This window comes from Xiphophorus maculatus, chromosome 9 (genome assembly GCF_002775205.1).
Source record: "Xiphophorus maculatus strain JP 163 A chromosome 9, X_maculatus-5.0-male, whole genome shotgun sequence".
Taxonomy (NCBI): Eukaryota; Metazoa; Chordata; class Actinopteri; order Cyprinodontiformes; family Poeciliidae; genus Xiphophorus; species Xiphophorus maculatus.
Genome location: NC_036451.1, coordinates 5018260 through 5039367, shown reverse-complemented (window position 1 = coordinate 5039367; position 21108 = coordinate 5018260). Strand labels below are relative to the sequence as shown.

The following is a 21108-nucleotide window of genomic DNA, read 5'->3' as shown; positions in this document are numbered from 1 at the left end:
ACATAAAAGAGGCTAATGATTTGAATACTCACCAAAATAGGTGAGAATGGAGGTCATTGTGTCAGTACCAGCCTGGTTACTGGCCAAACAACCATACACTCCTCCATCCTTCTTCTTTGCATTTCTTAAAACCAGAGTACCATCAGGAGTCATCCGGTATCTAAAAATCAGACAGATTTATAGATTTACAAATTTACCAGGGAAAATGGCAATACTAATTATCTAGTCACTCCATAAAAAATATTCTTAAAAAGTTTTTACTTGGACAAATAATTATGATTTATATGCTAAATTTTGTATATTGAAAGCAAAGAGTGAAGAGATATAAAAACATATTAATTTTTACAGCAAGTTACCATGAAAATTTAATTCTCATGTCCTAAACATAAAAACTGTTTTTGTAGACTCTTCGCTGCCTGCTGGTAATGAGTCTAGGAGAGTTTGCAAGTACAAGAGGGACAAGCAGAAGTCTGAAATCACAACACATTCTGTCACATATAGATTTGCACAGAGATAAACTAAAACACCACCACAGATGTCTCTAAATAACTTAAGTGACATTTTTTTCAGATGATGTATTTTAACAGAATCAACATTTTATTGAAAGGGAAGAGACCCCCCTTTGTGATTTTTTGAGTGTGTCTCAAACTCTGGACAAATGAGGACATTTTGTATTAAACGTTCACTCATTTTGCTAAAGAGGAAACTGTGCAAACAAGAACAGAAAGATTACAATACAGTTTATTAGAGCAAAGAGAACAAAGAATTGAATGAACGATAAGCTGTCAAAGGCAAGGTTGCAAATGACATGTAACAAGATGATATTCTACTGTAATTAGCACATGACATTATGATGTATTTAAAACTTTATATTTTGTCTTTCCTGTTCTTGTGTGAACTCAACATTTAAGGACAAACACCTAAAGCAGCAATTTTCAACAGTTTAAACAAAACAGTTTTTGTGCAAAAAAATGCCTAGAATGTAAAATTAATAATATTTTTAGTGTTATGGTGAAATGAATTAATTTACCTATTGGTTCCTGTAATAAACATGTCGTTGTGGGTCCAAACCAGACGGGGTGGAGGATAGCCAGTGGCTGAACACCTGATCCTCACTTCATCTCCCATCATGAAGGTCTGATTTCGAGGCTCCACTGACACCCTGGGTACCTCTAAACAAACAACAACAACAAAGGTTTCAATTATTCAGTAATTCAGTCAGAGCGTGAGAGGCAGGGTGAAATTCTAAAATAAAACTCGCATATTGAAATACTGGAGTTAGTCTCTGCTCTTGGGAAGATCAGGGGAAGGTCTTAAACACATTTCCATGCAGGAACAAGGGTTATCCGCTTACACAGTGAATTTAGTTCCAGTTACATGATGGAGCAGAGCCTAAAATTTTATGGCCGGTGTCGCAAGAGGAGGGATGACTGCTAAGATCACTAATATTTTTTCACAGCATGTCTTTCTTCTACTAAAACAGAAAACAATGTGGAATCCAGAGAATCTGGAACTGTCTCTATAGACCCTTGGATTGATTCATGATGAAGAACTGTTCTCTTCTAAAATGTGTTTTATCTATTATATTCTCACTGGCAATTTTATCGCCAGTGTTTATTGCAGAAGAGTGATGATTGGAATATTCTCAATGCACACAGCTCTAACATGTGTTAATCCAACATGTTGAGGACAAATTCAACGGAAAAAGGATCGTGCATAATGTTTTAGATTCTGTGTTATTATCTTTTCAAGTTTTATTCTCTCTTTAGGGCAGTCTTTAAGGAAAAATATTTGGGTTCAAATGGTTAAAATAAAACAAACCTGTCAAAATACATTAGCTGCGAAGGAATAGATTTTACATTTTTGCTTCAACTTCAATCATAGGGGATTCCACATTTTTAAAGATATGCAGGACATTTAGCAGATGGTACAATGAAATAACTATACTCTCCACACACATTGAAGACTAAAAAACACAGCAGCACTGTCAAATTCATCATCTAAGCATTGGACGGAAGCAAATAGTGGGAAGGAATGCTCTGGTCAGATGAGACTAAAATTACACTGGAAGAAATCCTATTGAAGATTGAAAAATACCTAAAACTGGGATCCAGTAATACCACTATTACTACAAGAGCTACCACAAAAGCTCTTGCAGTAATAGAGAACATACAGGAACATTTGTGTTTGCATGGCCTAGTCAAAGTCTGTCCTTAATGAGCAGTGTAATGGCTTGACTATTTTATTTTCTTCCTAAGAGCTCGGCTGATTTCTTTTGATTTTTCAATGATGCCACACAAGGAAGCAGTGTGTTCAAGGTGTTGCCTGGCAACAACTAAAGTGTTGTGAAATAACATACAAAGGAATGACATCACCATGTCTGCTTTACCAAATTGTTCAATAACTACATAACTCTTCGTTAACATGCATATAAGTTTGAAAGGTCTGATTAATCTAAAACAGGAAATGTTCAACATAATTTACTGGTAGACAATAAGACAAAAGTTATGTGTCTTTTCCTGTATAAGACAGATAGATACAAATTCAGCAAAACAAAGTTTGGCTTTAAGCCTACTTGGAGCAGAAACACCTTCTGCATCTTTCTGGTGTGAGTCAACCTGCCTTACTTCAAAGTGAGGTTAATCACTGGGATATTACTGATTAGGGGCAATTAGAAAGGATCTGGGGCATGCTAACAGCTGTTTCACAAAGAGAAATAAATGACGTAAAGAACGAAGGACCACAGATTATGTAATAATGTGGTTGAACAAAAATAGTTGTGACTGAATAATAAGAAACTATTGCACAGTTGAGGAGATAAAGGATGAAATCCTGAAAGGGCTTTTTTTTTTACCCTTGTGTCTTACATCACTGGAAGTGCTCACATTTTCAATACATGTAATCAGGTTAAAAATGGAGAAACAATGGCTTGCTCAAAAAAGATGTCTCTGAGTGAAACACAATGGTAAATAGAAAGCCAAAATTAACCTTAAAGAGCATTAAGTACACATGCAAGGATTTTTTTTTATGTCTTTGGATGCCTACTTTGGTGGTGGCTCATGCTGAATGGGAGCCTGATGCAGAATGTGTGTTGAAAGGGGCATTACTATTTATTTTCTAGCCATATAGTGCCATTTTATAGCAAATATAAGCAATTATGTTAACTTCAGTTGTTATAAAAAGGCTATAAATATATCAAATATGACTTCAAAGAAAATTGAATTCATAATTTAATGCATTAAAATTGGGGCTCTGTCTCTTTAAAACCTGATCTTTTTGAACTCCGTCATCAGGAAGTTATGGCAACACTTCTAACCCTTTAACAATGTTTTTACCTGTGTTGCACTGAGTAGTAGTTCATATGATGAACTAAGCAGATGTGCATTTCCCCTTGGTACTTGCTAATTGCTGCTGGCTAGTCTGAAGGAGCTGATTGAAGGCCTTGCAGGGAGGGCAGAAGCTCTAAAGTTTGGAAACTGCAGCTGTGGAGGAGCTGTGTCTCAAGACAGTGTTATGTCCACCGAGGTGTTTAGCGCAGCTTAATTGTTGCCATGGGAGATTAAAGGATTTCTCAAACATACATGAAAAATCAAAGCAGCACTCCAAGTATGTTTTTGATGAGGGAATAAAATTATAACATGATGTAAATATCAAAAAACTTGATTTTACATAATATTGCCCCGTATTTTAATGAAGTGTTGCAAAATTAACTCCCTTTTACTGAAAATTTAAAAGTGCTGGAAATTCAACACAATTGGCCGCTGTGGGCTTCAGTATAGAGCGCCTGGATTTGAAATGAAATCCTCCAGGAACTCATAGCGGTGCAACAAGGTGGAAACAGTAAGTGGTTTTGGACAAACTGAATCAAGTATAACATTTATCTGCTTTGTATACCTTGTTTCTTCCAACGGATTTTGGCTGGGAATGTTTGGTAATTTGGGATAATCTGCAGTGAAGTGTGCCTGATTTACTGCCAGAGAAGCATCAGGAGTAGTGGAATAATAACGTTTTGGAGATGAAAAAGAAAATCTCTGCGCTTCCTTATCATTTATCGTAAATTATTTTTTACATCTCTTATACAAAACATTGGGTTGAATCTATAGGAGTAAGATAGAGGTGCTTATGGAAGAATTATGTATCTGGAAAGGCGGTTGTGTTTGGAAAGAGTATCACTCCACTTTGCTTTCAATCACAGCAGAAACACTCAATCATGCACAAATAAAAGCAAACAAAACAATATTAAAGATCAAGTTCAGGCCGAGTAAAATCAATCAAGGACACCTACAAACTTTTTGTTGACATAAACACGCATAGAATAGAAAAGAAATATCCTTTATTGTGCTGCAGCGAGGAAATTCAGGACATATTTATCACCTTGTACAGTGAGATACGTCCGATCTGTGGTCTTTCCTCCTTCATTAGCAGCAATGCACTCATACCAGCCCGCATCGTCCAGGGTCACACTGGACACCTGCAGTGAAAGGTTGGCAAGGATGTTCCCCCGTGAGTTCAGACGGGCATCGTAGCCCCCTCGCAGCCAGGTGAGGTTGAAGGCAACAGTGCTGACGACTTGGCAGGTGAGGACAGCATGATTGCCAGGTGAGACGGTAACATTCCCTTCAACAGTGATGGCAGGAGGCGGTTCTAGAGAGAAAAGTGAATGCTGTAGTTATTTTATTTGGATATTGAATATAAAAAAATATATCCTCTGACAGTTTTTATTCTATTAGAGATTAAATGTTTGATCCTAACATTGCCTCTCTCACCTGTAGGGTTTCCAGAAAGTTCAGTTCTGAGTCCAGTTTAACTTTCGTACTTATCATTCAAGCTTTTTCTGAGATTTTTTTTTATGTTGATGACATTCCGCTCTATATCTCTTTAAAGCTGCCATCCCAAGTCGGTGTAATCTGGGTTGATGTGTAGTGGCTAAAAGTTCTGCAATGACTATGCAGTATTTTTTGTTCTGTAAAGCTAGATATTTATTTGTAAATTAAACATGTTAGTATTTATCTCAACTCTTTCGAAAAGCATAAAGCTATTCCACACCTAAACACCACTTGCGTAATATGATTTTTTCCTTAATAATGGGTCTTGTGTGAGTATGTTACATATTGCAACAAATGTTTTTAGAAGTGAAATGGTTAACCATGTGTTGCTAAAATTGGTAAATTTACTTTGAAAAGGTTATTCAGGATAACCAAGATTCTTACCAGCAGCTTCACAAGGGCTGACATAAAGATGCTTTGATACACCAACTTTCATATTTATTCATTTAGATTTATACATGATCATATGAAAACAGGTAAAACATGGTGTTTCTGTATTACTGAGAGTCTTGGGATGTTATCTTACCTGACACATCCAGGAAGGAACGAGCTCGTCCTGTTCCAGCGCTGCTAATTGCGATGCATTCGTAGTGGCCTTCGTCCTTCAGAGTTACCTTTTCGATTTCCCATGACACGCTATCTGATTCACTGGAATTAAAAGTCACAAATATTGGTACTGATATTAAATTAAAGAACAATGTATTGTTTATCTGATTCTTTTGAGTTGATAATTGTCCTGTCTGACTGGATGATGTGAAAATAATGGTATGAAAATAAATCGTATCATTCCTGCTTTACCACACAATATTTTGAAAAAACAGAAGAAGAAAAACCAACACCGTTTTTCCCATATCCCTTATTAGTAGCCAGATATTCTAAGATTTTTTTAATGCGTTTGGTCTTTCTCGAGGTCCTTCAATATTTTTTAAAAGACCTTGCCTTCTCATTCACTAACAAATCTGATTTATTCATTTTATCTGATCAATATCTGATCACCAGACATTACTTGGTGCAGGTAAAAAACTTTTAAAAAGTCTAACTCCCTACCTAGAGACTAAAAAGGATGAAAAGTATTTAATGTTTTTTATATAAGAAAGAGAAAAATTCAACACAGGATCTGAAAGCTGGACCATCGTTCAGCTGAGTCCTGTACTCTATTTTTAGTATTTTATAGCCACACTTTTTGCAAACAAAAACTATTTTTCAAAACTAGATTTTATTTGATAATTGACAGAAAAATATAAAATGCCCATATGTTACATGTGCATACAATTTCAGTGGTTAAGCCTTCAACTTCAGGCTTACATCATCAACTGTGAATAGTTTGATAAAGTAAAGCTATATTCAAGAAATTAGAGAAATTTTGACAAGTTAATTTATTTCAGAAACTGAATTCACAAAATTAAACAAATTATTTAGATTAATTTCTGGTACACTGACATTTTCAAGTCTTTCATTTTCTCTGATGATTATTCACTTACAGTTAAAGAAAACACAACATTTAAGATTAGAATTGCATCAGACCAATTAGAACATGTTTTTATACAGAAACGTGTGCTCCACGAAAAGAAAGCTTAATATCAACTTAAAAAAGATACTTATAATCTGACAAACATCTGAAAGCATATTCTAATTTAACAGTATAGCTACTGTATATGTCACCTGAAGAGTTGGTCTACTCCAAGTCGCTTTCCATCTCTGCTGAAGCGCTGAGTAAATGGTAACAAACTCTCTACCTGGCATCTGATAAACCCTCTCTGTAGGTAATAACCGTTTGTGGTGGCTGGCATTACCACCTTAGGTGCATCTGAAAGAAAAGCAAAGTAAAGAAGATGGCATTTAACAGGGAATAAACAACATTGTTTCTAGAGATGGGTGAAAATGCACATCACTCACCAGGTACAATACTGGAGAAAGAGACACTGGAGACTCTCTGGAACACAAAACCCTGGCTGTCATATCCTGTAAGCCTCAGGAAGAAGGCCTCGTTGGGAGGGATGAACTCTGTGATGTTCCAGAGGTTGTACGGCTGTCGCTCTGGGTAATACCTGATTGGCAAAGTTTTGATAACTTCGCCGGTGACTGTGAGGAGCTCCAACCGGTCAGGCCGAGCAGGAGGGGAAAGTCCAGTGGTGTTCAGAAGGATGTGAGTGGGAATACCTAGGAAGTGGAGATTACTGGTGTGAATAAACAAACTAAACAAGTAAAGCCTTGAAAGGCTGGCTTTCCTCACCTTGAACTGGTCTGCTGATTGTCATTTTAAAATCCATTGTGGGTTTTCTGGAAAACCCAGCACGGAAGTCAATGGTGCTGAGACCTGAGATCCGGACTGAGTGCCTCCCTTTACTTGATGTCTGCGACCATAACAGAAAAACATTGGGTAATTTTTAACTTGACTGAACTGATAGGAAAACAACAGAACAAGGGTTCAAAAAATTAGATTTTTGGACTATATTTTGATGAACAGTTTAATTGAAATAGTTGTTGGATCAAAAGCAACACTGAGTGGTCTGATGACAGACTGAGCTTCACGACTGGCAACCAAACAAGTAGAGACAAGCTGCAAGAGTGACTAAGTCCCTGTTCATATCACCTGAACTTATAAAACATCCACACCTTTGGGCTGACTGGTTTGGACTGAAGCTCACACAGAAGATAAGCACAATCACTATAATCAGAGTGGAAAATGAGGTCTTCAAGGGTTGGCTCATTTCCCATTTTCTCAGAATTGAATTCAACTCAGACTTCATGAATATATTCAGGTTTTGTTGTACCTTCTCTTTTTTTTAACAGAAAAACACATTACCGTAAGCAAATCCCTCAAGAAACAAAGGCTTTGACAGTATTAGTATTTAAAAGTTAGCCCAGAAAACATTTTTAGACAAGCATTTTTAAGAAGCAGTTCTTCTTAGTTACATCCCAAGGTTTTTTGACTTCTATGCTAAATTGTGTTTATCTGGTTGAAAAGTAAACAGTATTTTTCCCCTTCTACAACCAATCTTAGACATTAACCTTAGGTCTAAATGCAGAGCTGTTTTAGCTAGCAGTAGGATGCATTAAAAAAAGACACCATAAGTCACTGTGTCTCGAACACAGGACTTATTGATTACTGTCCAACCACTTTTAGCAAAACAGAAAACTGTACTAGATCTGTACAAACAACTGATCATCAGTGCTGCTTTATTTTGGTAAGAAAGGAACCAGTAGTGTAGGAGAATGAAGGTCTGTTTGGAAATTATAATTTATGCTGAACATTTAACAATGTACTTTTTGATCATGATTTAATTGCCCTGAAATAGGGACAGAACATGAACATTAATTCATTATACATCAAGCTTTTCTCCTTCTACATCTCTTTCTAAACTTTCTATGGAACAGCTTTGAAAGAGAAGCTTGTCTTCTCTACAAAGTTAAACATCTAATCAATTTGAAGGCAGATCAATTTTTTTTAAATGGTTATCCTTGGTCTAAAAATTGCTAGAAGCTGAGAATTTGTTTCTAACTGCTCAGGTGAAGAATGAAGCGTTTACCTTGACAGACCACATTCCTGGCTGCGGGTCCTTGATGTTGACTACTTTGGCCGAGTTGGGAATGTGCAAAAGCTCAGTCAGGCCGTCAGTCTTCCCCAAGAGTTTTCCTGAAAGTCAAACAAATATACAGATGCAATTATTTACTTATTCAGCAACTTTTATGTCACAAAGTTTTACAACTTTATACCACATGATTGTAAGTTCAACATTAAAATGTGACATTAAAGAAGAACATTTTAAATTCCATGATGTGTTGTAAACATTAGTCAAGACACTGTAAGTAAAAGAACATGTGTAGAGTATATGTTTCCCAGATGTGGAAATTCCAGGGATTTACTCAAACTCTTTTGCTGTGTAGGACTTCAGTTTTAGCAATTAATTCCTTAGTTGTTGCAAATTATTCCTTTTAGCAATCTAATGTCATCTCTTCCATCAAACTGTTAACTGAAATTTGCCATAAAAGCAAAAGTCTCTTGATGTAATTTTTAAAGAAAACGTGTGAAGATCCCTGGAGTCCAGATCATGTGGTTTCCCTCTGCTAAAACAAAAAATTAAAAAAATTAGGCCTTGACTTGATCATTCTTTTTGTCAAATTTAAGCTAGACTCTTAGCTACCTTATCTACTGTATCTCTCGCACTGGCAAAAAAGTACTTCTTCTGGTATGTACCTCTGCTCAACTGAACTATTTCTATGTAAGCTTGAAATCCTTCAAGACAGTATTAAATTTCTCTTTGGGATCAATAAAGTATTATTGAGCTGAATTTAATGTATACACATGTTTTGGTTTGTTGGAGGCATCACGATGCAACTCTCCAGGGGTCTAACTGTTCTGTCTGACACGTAACAGTTGTTTGTGCATCAGCATCAAGGACTTTATGCAGCACCCTGTTGAACACTTTTGGGGGTACCATCTGGCTACATCCTAGAGCCTCTTCCTTTCTCCTTCTAGATGCTGCCATCATTTTCCAGAAACATAAAATTGAATTCAGTTATTATGAAGATGACTATGGGATTTATTTCCCACCGAAGAGTTTCGCTGACTGCTCTGCTCTGGCCAGATTCCTGCAGACTGACTGTTTGACAGAAGGAGAATTTTTAGAAACTTAATGATATCTAGAAGAAAATCATGTTTTTCTAAAGCCAGTAGCACCAGCTGTATTCCCTGTATCAAGCTTTCCTCTTTGAACTTTTCTTCTTTTCTTCCTTTACGTCTATACTACTTTTTCATACTTCTTTCTGGAATTACTCTTCCATTTTTTGGAAACAATAGGAACAAAATCGTACTGCTGAATTTATACTTGACATAAGCATGAGGGTGAATTTTGCTAAATTACTGGCTTCTAGTGTAGTTCAAGTTAATTCTAAAATAATTTCTTTTCCTAAGGCTAACAGAAGAGTGTTATAAATCTAATCTTTAACAGTGCTCATCAAAAAATAAGCAGAATTCAGTCACCATGTCAGCAGAGTGAAAATCTTACCCTGGGGCGTTTTTATTTCAATATCAGGTGCTGGGCCGCTGAGAGCCACCGTAACTTCTTTTAGGCTGGGATCAAAGGGCATTTGCCAGGTGTTGCTGACCTGACTGAAATGATCAGTGGAGAGCAGGTTGACCTTTGAGGACTGCACAGCCTCCTCTACCCATTTAAGAACCTATTATGCAAAGGAAACATGTTAGAAGTGTTGATAAAAGGTCGACTACTTGTGCTTACTAGAAGATGCAAAACATTTTATTTACTGACATACTGTAACACTACTAAGCATAACTTAAGTTTAAAAGAAAACCTTTTAAGAGCATAAATTAATTAAGTTACATGTCAGCTATGACACATAAGCATTTTCTTGGAAACATGAAACTCTTTATCAGAAAGATTTTTGCATTCCGCACATGCCATGCCCATATTTCCTCCACATCCCAAATCCCCAGAGGCTATTCTGACCATGTGATGTGTGAAAGCATCTGGCCTTCCACATTTACTGACACTTCAGGTAAAGATGTGTATGAAAAATGGTAACACATTTTTTAAAATATTAGCACAATATGGGGTAACGGCTTGTCTTTTCAAGGTTCAATTTAAAGACGGCTGTAAGTGATTGGGGTCCCCAAATCTAAAACTAATTCCCACTAGGAATTCGCAATATGGCATAAAATTCATATCATGTAGCATGTAACATCCATGATTCTGGCAAATGAATTAGTTCCCATGTTTCGCAGGGGGAACAGAGTATTTCAGGCAGGTGAAATATTTAGTTAACCCCATGTAACTTTGGCAAATAAAGAGCAAATGTTTCCAGATCCACACAATTTGTCGTCCATGAAGACAGGAATAAACACAAGGAATTTTTGAAATAATAATTAGTTCCTATATTGTTTACATAGCTCAAATTAAGATCAAAGCTGATCTCTAGGCACTTTACAAATAAAGATCCATAAAGAAAGTTTTTTTTTTACTATTAAGAGTAAATTGTCTGAATGTTCTCTGTGGATCTAAAGGCCTTACTTCCTTTGTATAAATTCCTCTCCAAAAGTAATAAAACTGCAGAACATTTAAATTTCATGCACTGGCTCTTTTCACAATCCAAGAATGTTGATTTACATTTTGGAGAGGCTGAAAAGAGCAGTGGTATGCATCAATCAGTACATTTTTTCCCTCCACATTAGATCTAGAGTCCCCACCGGGACATGGGTTGTAAAAACCGTCTGAAGTCATTTAATTTCTAAAACTTAAGAGGAAAAAACACTTTTCTGTGGTTAAATCAAGTCTAAAATCAAATGCTTCACTCACATTTAATATGCAGGTTGATAACAGTGCAGGGCCATACAGTAATTATCCTCTTACCTCATTAACCTGTTTCTTGTCTAGGTGGAAAACTTGCCCAGAACTTGTAGAGGCAATCTCCTCATACACTTTGTAACCAACATGATTCCTATCATCACAATCACCCGTCAGCACAAACACCACCTTGAAAAAAAAAAAGTGGAACAATTAAAATAAAGTTTCTTTGATTCTGAACTTAAAGAAATTTCCGATTCATTAAATTATCTCCAAACCTGTGACTGTTTCTGTTGAATGAGTTGCAGGACTTCATGAGTCAGTTTGTAATCTTTAGAACGGGCATCCGTGAAAACATAAATAAATGATCCTGGCAAAGAGATCTCCAAAGCGATCTTTATAGCACCGATGCTCATCTCTGGGCAGTCACCACCTCCCTGTAAGAGAAAAAAAAGTTGTACTGTGTGCTTGTGGGTATTTATTGCCCATTTGAAGTCAATAAGTTATTTTCTTGTACATCAGTATTGTGCATCATTGTACTTCTTACTCGCACAAAGCTTGATGTATGTCTGCTTAATGTTTTCTGTTTGTTTGAATGTATTTAAAAGAGCATTGTTATGTTCTATTTGTATATCCTTTCTTCCAAGACAAATTTCTCCCATGAGAGACAAATAAATGTCTTATAATTTCCTCAGTCTGTTCTAGGAAACTAAAAGAAATACTACCTACCAAAGTAAGATTTCTTCTGTTATTTCTTATGTCAAATGGTGCAAGGGTATCAGAACCAAAACAAACAGAAATGCAAATGTTGCAAACAGCCAAAATATGATACACCTTCAGCCTGAGACAAGTGAACTCCATTTTCTTCCATTTGACAACTTTCTCTTTTCAGTGTACCTCAACATGTTCTCAACATTAAGCCTTATAGCAAGGCCACAATGTTATTTTCACATACAGTTCTGCCTTTTTTCTGAAACAAAAACCCTTTTTGTAACATTCTCAAGCAAAAGGAAGAAGTGTGAATGTTAGGAGGGGAGGGTAAGAATTACAGACTGAAGAATAAAGCTGTGACAGAAAAAGGGATTGTTTTCATGGTGCACTCGATCTTTGGCAAGTTCCTTGCCGAAGTCTTTCATCAAAGGCTATTCAGGGTTTATCTGCCTTTGTTTAACATATTTAATTCGAAGCTTTTATTCTTTCCTTAATTTATCCATAATACTTGTCAAACAAAAACATTTTGGCACTGACTGATATATGTCCAGCTGTTGAATGGTGTTGTTTAGGCATTTATTTGTCTTCCAGCTGGAACGCTACAAAGTTCCTTTTTAATACCAAGCTTAACAATACTCTGGTATGCAATTACCAACTTGTCAGGCTTACACTTTCTTTCAAGCTTTGTTTTTGGCTTCCAGTGCAAAATAACTAAGTTCTGCAACAGCTCACAGATCTTCCAGCCCTGACGTCTGGTATGATGACTACAACCTTCTGAATTTTTATGTTATGAAGTCCAGATGACCTGGGCATCCAGGCTACAGCTGCTGTTTCCTTGACAGATGCAAGTGTCTGAACCCACCTGAACGTACAACTCTCTAAGTTCATGCTGGAACTTCTTTGGGTCTGTTGTGATTGTTACAGGTCCAATCTCTGCAAGAAAACACAAATCAATGGGATTAATGGAACCATAGCTTCAAGATGTGTTGGAGTATTTTTTATTGTTCTACATTGTACCCAAGCCAACTATTGGTTTTGCCAAGTGCTAGTGAATGTCCAGATTAAAATGTTAGCGTTTGAACTGCTGAACGGGAAAACTTTATGGAATAAAAGAGATTTTATTAAGCAAGAAAAAGGTAGAGGGAACTATAAAGAAAGTAATAAAACTAATATAAAAAGATATGCAGAAGGTTTTAAGACATTTTTACTTTTAAAAAGCTGAGTAACTATACAGTAACAGGTTACTGTAAAAAAAAAAACAGCACTGCAGCTCCATTGTGCACTGATATTGTTTCAAAAGACAAAAATATTTTGTGATACTCTAAAGTAGACCTACTTTATGTAGCACACTGTATTATGAACCTCAGTAAAACTGCGGCGTGTTTGTTTTTTTATTGAGTGATGAAGATTTAAAGTTAGATATTTTCAGTACACTGCAAAACACAAACTCTTACTATACCAAGTATTTTGGTATAGTCTTAGCATGCTTGAATTAAGACAAAACTAACTTACAAATACCTTTTCAGCAAGACATAGGAGCTTAACATAAGAGCATTAATTAAGTCAATAATTAATGGGAAAATGTCTTGTTATAAGTTAAATAATGTGACAGTGGAACAAACATTTTTCCATCAATATTAAGGAATTGTGGATTTAACATGAGCTTCTGTATTTTCCTGAAAAGCTACTTCTAAGTCAGTTCTGTTTTATGTAATGTGTACTAAAATATTTGTACTAGAAACTAGACCAAAATTACTTGGTAATATTTTCTATTTTCGCAATGTGAAGAAATCCAAGGAAATTTGTGACACTTGAAGTATAAAATTCAGACAAATATCGCCTCCAAGAAATTTGGTAGTATTGACCACACCAATATTGTAATGATTGTGACAATGATTGTGTTTCAATAAACTGTGCCACGCTATGTACCAGTAATCACTTAATCATTAATGTCTACACCAGTGGTTTTCAACTCCAGTTCTTGAGCACTACTGCACTGCACAGATGCATCTAAAAACTCCAGGACAGCAGTTCTCAAGGACTGGAAAAGGAGAACTTTGGTCTACATAATCCTCACTTCCATGTACAGAAACTAATGCAAGCACACGCTTAAACTCAGCACTTACTTTGGAGTAACTTTTTAAACCCAAAACTGGAGTGTGGGAGTACTCGGTGTGACTCAACTGATGCAGCAGGAAAGTGTGCAAAACACCTGAGTGACAGAGTTCAGCTCAGGTTTAAACTCAAGACTAGTTTGCTATGAGGCAACACGGCTAAAACCTAAATGACTGTGCAGTTCTGATGGTGATATTCCTCTACCGTATAAAACTATACTATAGTAATAACATCTCTATTTTACATATGCTACTGTTTATAGTCGCTTTTGGTTCTCAGATGTTTTATTGGCTGATGGGCAGTAAAGATCTCTGCCGAGTCAAACTAGGTGACTGCAGCAGCTGCACTTAAGAACGAGACTGATGATTGTTTGCAAAAAACAGCAGACGCACACAGAGCGGTTCTGCACATGCAAGCATATTGAAACACTGGGAAACAAGGGGTTCCTTGTTGAAAATGGGGCAATTACAGAGAATCCCTGACTGTTGAGGAAGGATGCAGTTTTAAAACAGCCTGCAAGATGTTGGTTGACGTACTGCTAAGATTTTTTGCCATTTTCTTTATCCTCTGATCATCTTTTCAAAGAAGAACTTACCACATTAATTTATAGGCAACATAAACAGCAAGGAGTCTGTTGGCACTCCAGTTTTATAACATGTATTATTTATTCTTAAAAAGCACTCATATGGTGTAATAAAGAAAAAGGAGAAAATTGCATTTGCTCCCAATAATTCAACTACTGACACTGCTGTGAAGCCTTGAGGAGCTTTTATGGTGATCAAAGACATTTTTAAAAACCAGTAGGGAAATTAACCTGGCTGCTAGTTAAACTTTTCAGAGATGGAAAAATTGACACCTCTTCCTTCAGGGAGAGGTTCCCATGGCTGTCGTAATGATTTTTTAGACTGTTTTGGCTTGATGCCTCAAACCACAGCCACTCTTTTGAGCACCGCCAGTGTGGAAAACCCGGTAAAAACCCATGACCTCGAAACAGCATGAGCTGAAATAAATCTGTTTAAAACTCTCCCTAGGTAATAAATCCTGACTCTGACATATAAAGACAATTGAAGTTTGATTTTTATGGTGTGTTTGCCTACATTCTTTGGTGATAGGGATCATTATGAGCTTTCCCAATAACACCACACCAAACAACTAGACATATTTGCAAATGTGAAGTTCTTTCAGCATTCATCAAATGCTCAGTAGTAAGAGGATACCTCAGATATAGAATTAAAACTAGCCAAATAAACAGGATTTGATTCTCAAAAAAAGAAAAATTACTGCAAAATGCAGGTCAAAAAGTTCGATTTTGGTCTTATCAACTGGAGCAAATTCTTCAACACATTTCAGAGGTGATCACCTGTTGACCACATTGATGCATCCTTTAACACCAGGCAAAATAAATATGTTCAATAACTTCTACAGCTCTGTCAATCAGAGTAAGAGACGTTTTATTCAGAAAGTGCTTGGGTGCTTCTGTTTGTGCCCCTCCAGCTTTTAAGGAGCAGAGTCTGGTTGCCAGTGTGTTGGTTGCTACTGGTGCCTTCACATCGGTAATAAATATGAATTTGGAATAAAATCTTCCAGACATGGAAAGGTTGACAAGGACAAAAGGTTTAAACTCACTGCCCTACATGGCTATTGGCAAATTTATGTAGACTTCTTGATACATTTTTTCAGTGCGTGATTTTTCTTACAGCTCCATAAGAGCCAGGTTTGTGGATTGCTCAGTTAAACATTATCCTGTCAACAGATTTTTCCCCCTGAGCTGTATCCACATGGCGTCCTCTCTGACTGTTTTCCTTGCCTTCTGAAGAAAGTTGGTTGCCCTGTATTTTATTTAAAAATAAGTTAACCTCCTGAGACCCTGCATCCTCATATGAGGACATTACATTTTTGTAAACACAGATGTAAATAATAACATTGATTGAATGGTCTTATCGTCACACAGATAGACCCAATGTCCTCGTCTGAGGACATTGGGTTTTGAGAAAACCACTTATTGTAGAAAGCTGAAATTTCATTTTTAGGCCAATTGGGTCCTTATGATCCCAAATGACAAGGAGAAATGTATATGCAAAAACAGACCCATTGTCCTCATATGAGGGCATTGGTTTTGACATAGTTCAAGAGCACATAGAAAGCTAAAATTTAATTTCAACTAAAATTAGGTCATACTAATCCCAAATAGTAAGAAATATAAAATATAAAAAATATAAAATATAAAAAATATAAAAAATGCACATCAAACAAAAGCCCGGGTCTCAGGAGGTTAAGTTCAAATATATACCCTTCTTATTTTCAAAGAACATTGAAAAAGTAGTTTTTGTTTTCACTTTATTCCTACCACCTTCTATTAAATAATACCTGAATAAAATACATAAAAATGTTAATTGTAACAGGACTAAATGTGGAAAATTTTAATTGGGTTTAATTCAAAAATATTTTATTTACCCAAAAGGAAAATTAAATGTTGTCATAACTCATCCCAGTATCTTCAAACAGTGGTTGTACATGGTGATGCTGTGCAGAGGAAGGATCTCCATCAGCAGGCAGTCTTGCAAAAAATCTGAAAAGGCCTGAAGAAGGTTTCTGGTTGCTGTATACATAACTATTGAGCTTTTAATATGCTAACAACTCAATATCCAAGCATCAAAGATTATATTCCAAAGTATAATTTCCTGGATGACACAATCTGTTGTTGTCAAACACTCCTAATTCAAATCATTTTCTTTTGCCGCTCCTGTTTAAATGTCTGTCTGGGAGAATGTTTAGAAAGTAACTGGATTTGGAGATGTGATCCTTCCTCACTGGGATTAATGAAAGAGATGATTAGAACTTTCTCTCTCTACTCTTTGATTTTGCAAGAAAACCTCCTTTCAACTCCTCAGGTATTATTTGAGATTTTGAGATGCAAATCAGCAAGGTCTCAGATGTAAAAACAATATATTGTTACCACTGTTATGAATCATAAAGTTAAAAAGGAAGATTAAAAATCCTTCCCATTGAACAGCATCCAAAACCACAGCAAATAATTATACAAATATGCAACCAATTATAAGCAAAAGTTTACAAAAAGAAGAAATCAGAGTTAACTTCCCAAAACTACTCCAACACACAATCATGAGCAGTGCCATTCTAGAATCTCATTTATATCAAGGGATATGATTTCTTCTGCAAGGCACGGCAGAACTTTCCAGGTTGTATAAATGATATGTCTATAAGATTAAATCAACACCAAAAACATTGTAATTTGGTAAGTTAAGTGCCCAAAGGTGGTCTCTTAAGTAAAAGGATAAATGTCTTCACCGAGTTATGACGGTCAGGCAAATGAATTAAACATGGAAGAATGTCTGAAAAAACAACAAAAGAAAGAAAGTGATTACCGCAAACTAAACGAAATCAAGTCCTCCATTACATCCTGTTTTCTTAATCTGGTTGTAGAGCTAGTTGTTGACACAATAGAAAACGAGATAAACAGTCGAAATCAGCCTCACTATCACGGAGGCATTTGGAAGTATTTATTTGTAATCTCTGCATGTAAAGCATTCATCTACAAAACACATGCACGCCTACACACAAGAAGAACATCTAATGAGTTCAGGCAACTTTCCAGTGGCAATCTGAGTTTCACTTCCTCCTACATTCAGGCTTGAAGTGATTTCAATTAGTCGAACATTTACTGTGAAGCAGGCACAACATTAGCAGGAAGGAAAGCAAATCATAAGAACATCGCATCCTATTTAAACCTTAGATCAAAAAAGGTTTTAGCAAAAATGAATAGGTTCTAATAAATAATGGAGATGCTGAGAAAACATCTGGTGACCAGAATCAGATGATTCTAACACTTGGCAGAGTTTGATCTGTGATCATCTGTTGAGAAATGAAAAGTCTGAGCTTTTCTTTGATCAGTGAACACACCACATCTAAGCCCTCACAGATTGTGTTGATGTCATCACTCAGTGTGGAGGAAGACAGGTCCAGTTATTTTTAGAATAATTAAGGTGCTTAAAAGTGGAGTTTTAGTGAGTACAAAAACTCTACCAAAGTATTTTCTGCAAAGATTCGTAATGCTTATTCAGGGTGCTACCTTTGAGACGGGTCGGACTTCAGCAAACACCAGGGAGATAAACATATTACAGCAAAGTTGTTCTTGAAGTTGCAACTCTGTTCGTCAATGCAGGTGCTCGATTAGAAATTGTTGCCAGCCATAGTCACAAAAAACAAATACACCTTCAGTAATCAGTTGGTAGAAATTAACCGATTACATCCTTGTTATTATTGTGTCATTTTACTACGTCATATATTTGATATTTAATGTGGAAACTCAGATATCAGCAAATCACTATGATTGCCTGCTTGTGTGAAGTTGTTTGATGTGCTGAAACAACAACCAACATAAAATGGGAAAGTACAGAATACAAAATCTAACAGGAATGTTGGCACAGATAAATTAATTAGCTTTTTCTTTTGCTCACTAAAAGTTCAATACTCTTAAGATTTTGTCACTTTAAGTGCTCCCTTAAGGTCTGAGGTCCGTTGTGAATAACATAAAAATAACTTACTTGGGTAAAATTATAAGAAAATTATTTAAATTCCAAAACCTTTCCTAAGATGATGCCACTAGTAGATAGTAGCTACTATAACCATTTTCTACTGGTTTAAGCAACAAAACAAATCAAAAAAGTTTTACAAGTATATTCTCTGTTCATTCAATTTTAAATTAATTCAGCAAATGTAAGATAAAATATGAGTAAAAGTACAATAATAAATCTTAAGTGTCCAAACTGCTATAGGACTTGCATGCAAAAGTGGCTTTAAAGAAACAAGCCTTTTGCCAGTCTGCTGACGCAGAGTAAATTTTGCCAGAAAGAGATTGTCTATCATCTTGACAGCTCTGGAGTGTAATAATTTAACAACCCCCACAGAGAAAACACATGTGAAACAGCACATGAAGCCACTAGTTTGGACAAGCCACTAGCAGGCCAAGTGTAAAGCAATAAACACATTACACAGAATCCAACATGTTCTGAGAAATATGATGTATCTTAGGGCAAGTAGGACCAGAAGCAAAGTTACTCAATTGTAGAAAAAAAAAAAAAAAATTCAGAGATCTAATGTTGAAATCCCATTCACATACAAATAGTATTTATTTCTGTTACAGGACACACCAACATCTATCAACAAGAGACAAGAAAGAAAATTAAAAGTTACAGTATGTCAAAAATTAAGAATAATCTGGGAATTATGAATCTTGTGAATTTTTATTAAATATATATATATATATTATTATATAGTTGCTTTCTCAACTTGTTTTTTTTTAAACAGAGGTCTGATCCCTAAGAAAAACATAGTTTAATGTAGACAGATTTACTGGATCGCCAATGTCTAAATCTGCCCTTTTCACTTTCCCAAGCAGGAAATTGCGATGCTGTAAAAACATAAATGCCAGCTTTATTAAAAATGCGCATGTGCCATTTTAAATGGTATAATTCGGTGGATAGGAAGTGGTTAGTCTGTTGGGATAATAATCTCTATTTAGTTTGAATTAAGTCTAATTATGTTTGCTGTTTATGGTGACTCAACCATATTCCTGTTGCTATGAAGCAATAACTACATTTGGAACTTAATCAGCTTCCAAAGAACTCTGTTCTTTTTAATTTATGTGCTGTAAACTTTAATTTCTAGGTCACTTTTGTCATAAGGCATATTATTTTGTAGTGTTCAACTTTTCTGAGATGTGCTTCTGTTTCTTCCACCATCTTCTCTGTTTTCTTATTTTCTTTTATTTGCCATTTGCTTCTAACCTACAAATTCTTATGCTGCATAACTTTGCTAATCATCATCCAATAACTACGGTAACCTCAAAGCAACAGAGCTGTCAATATGCTTTATTTCAAACCAGCACAAACAGAAATTGTGATGGAAACTTCTAATCACAAAGAAATGGACCACCAAGCATTTAATCTCTGCTGGGTTGGCCTTCTCTTTTAGAAAGTTGGATGTGTTGGGGGACAAAAGGTCACCCACCATACATACCTAATAATGGCATGATTCAATTGATCAAGATCAGTCCTCCACAACAAGTAAAGCAAGATGCAACTCACTCACAAACCACACAAGAGCATCTAATACTTCCCACATGTGAGATCTGTTGGAGGGTCTGTTGCAAAGACAGATGACATCACGGAGACCTCCTACGGTGCTTTAAGAGGATAAATAAGTGGTGCTAACTTTAACAATTTACTTTTTATCATGTTACAAACATTTGCAGTGTATTGAAACAATACTATGTAGAACTACCTTTTGCACATGTGTACCAGCTTTATATCTAGAAGGACAATTTTTGCTAAATTGTCTTAATATCCTTGTTCCTGCTAAAGAAAACTTAATACTGCCACAGCCATGTAACATCATTATAACAGTGTTAGTTTGGCCAAAAAACTTCAATTTTTGTAACATGGCCCAAACAACTTTTTATGGATTACTTTCAACTATAGCTTGCTTGCCACTCTGGCTAGACTTTTTCCATTTGAGGTTGATGGACTGAACAACGTTTTGGAAGTCGTCTTGGGATATTGATTTATAACCAAACTTGCATTGTTATATATATATATGGGATGCATTTGGCTGTTAATGCTTGCCAGCTTTATGTGCTACATTTTGGTTGACGGGTAAATCAGTTTCAACTTAAATACTGAGTTTTCTGGCTATTACTGACTCACTGGCACTTGCTCTCTGTAGTTACTTTGAATCGCATGCTGCATTTGGCTAAGCATGTGGGAAATTACGGACTTTCACCAAAGAAGTAAATCAATGATAGAGTTTCATAACATTTCTTCATCTTTGTAGTTAAATGAAATTTTACGCTCTGTCTAAACAGAAACCACAAGAAAAGAACACAGTAATTAAACAACTTAAAGCTCAAAATAAAAGAGCAGCATTTGGTAAGACGTGCAGGGTTCAATTACAACTTCAAAGAGCAGCGTTTATATTTGTGCTGTATATCTGCATACAGCAAAAAAAGTTAAATACAAAAGATCAGAAAGAATGCATTACACCCTGGATTTGAGCTATATATATGCGGTTTAAGGTACAGTAGTTTACTACAGACATTCTCTTTTGCTCAAAGCAACAAAGCAATTTTATGTATA

General features: G+C 35.9%; 1 protein-coding gene across 1 annotated transcript in view; it reads right to left on the bottom strand.

The window, feature by feature from the left end:
* Window positions 1-21108, bottom strand: part of hmcn1 (hemicentin 1) — an 82410-nt gene that overhangs the window by 52848 nt on the left and 8454 nt on the right. Inside the window, exons 2-13 of the mRNA XM_023339534.1 lie at window positions 12702-12772; window positions 11407-11565; window positions 11195-11317; window positions 9836-10007; window positions 8357-8463; window positions 7060-7180; window positions 6723-6986; window positions 6489-6633; window positions 5353-5474; window positions 4375-4644; window positions 1031-1172; window positions 33-160 (exon numbers count right to left, since the gene is read on the bottom strand). Of these exons, the coding sequence (XP_023195302.1) occupies window positions 33-160; window positions 1031-1172; window positions 4375-4644; window positions 5353-5474; window positions 6489-6633; window positions 6723-6986; window positions 7060-7180; window positions 8357-8463; window positions 9836-10007; window positions 11195-11317; window positions 11407-11565; window positions 12702-12772 (1824 nt within the window). The remainder of the gene's footprint in view (window positions 1-32; window positions 161-1030; window positions 1173-4374; window positions 4645-5352; window positions 5475-6488; window positions 6634-6722; window positions 6987-7059; window positions 7181-8356; window positions 8464-9835; window positions 10008-11194; window positions 11318-11406; window positions 11566-12701; window positions 12773-21108) is intronic.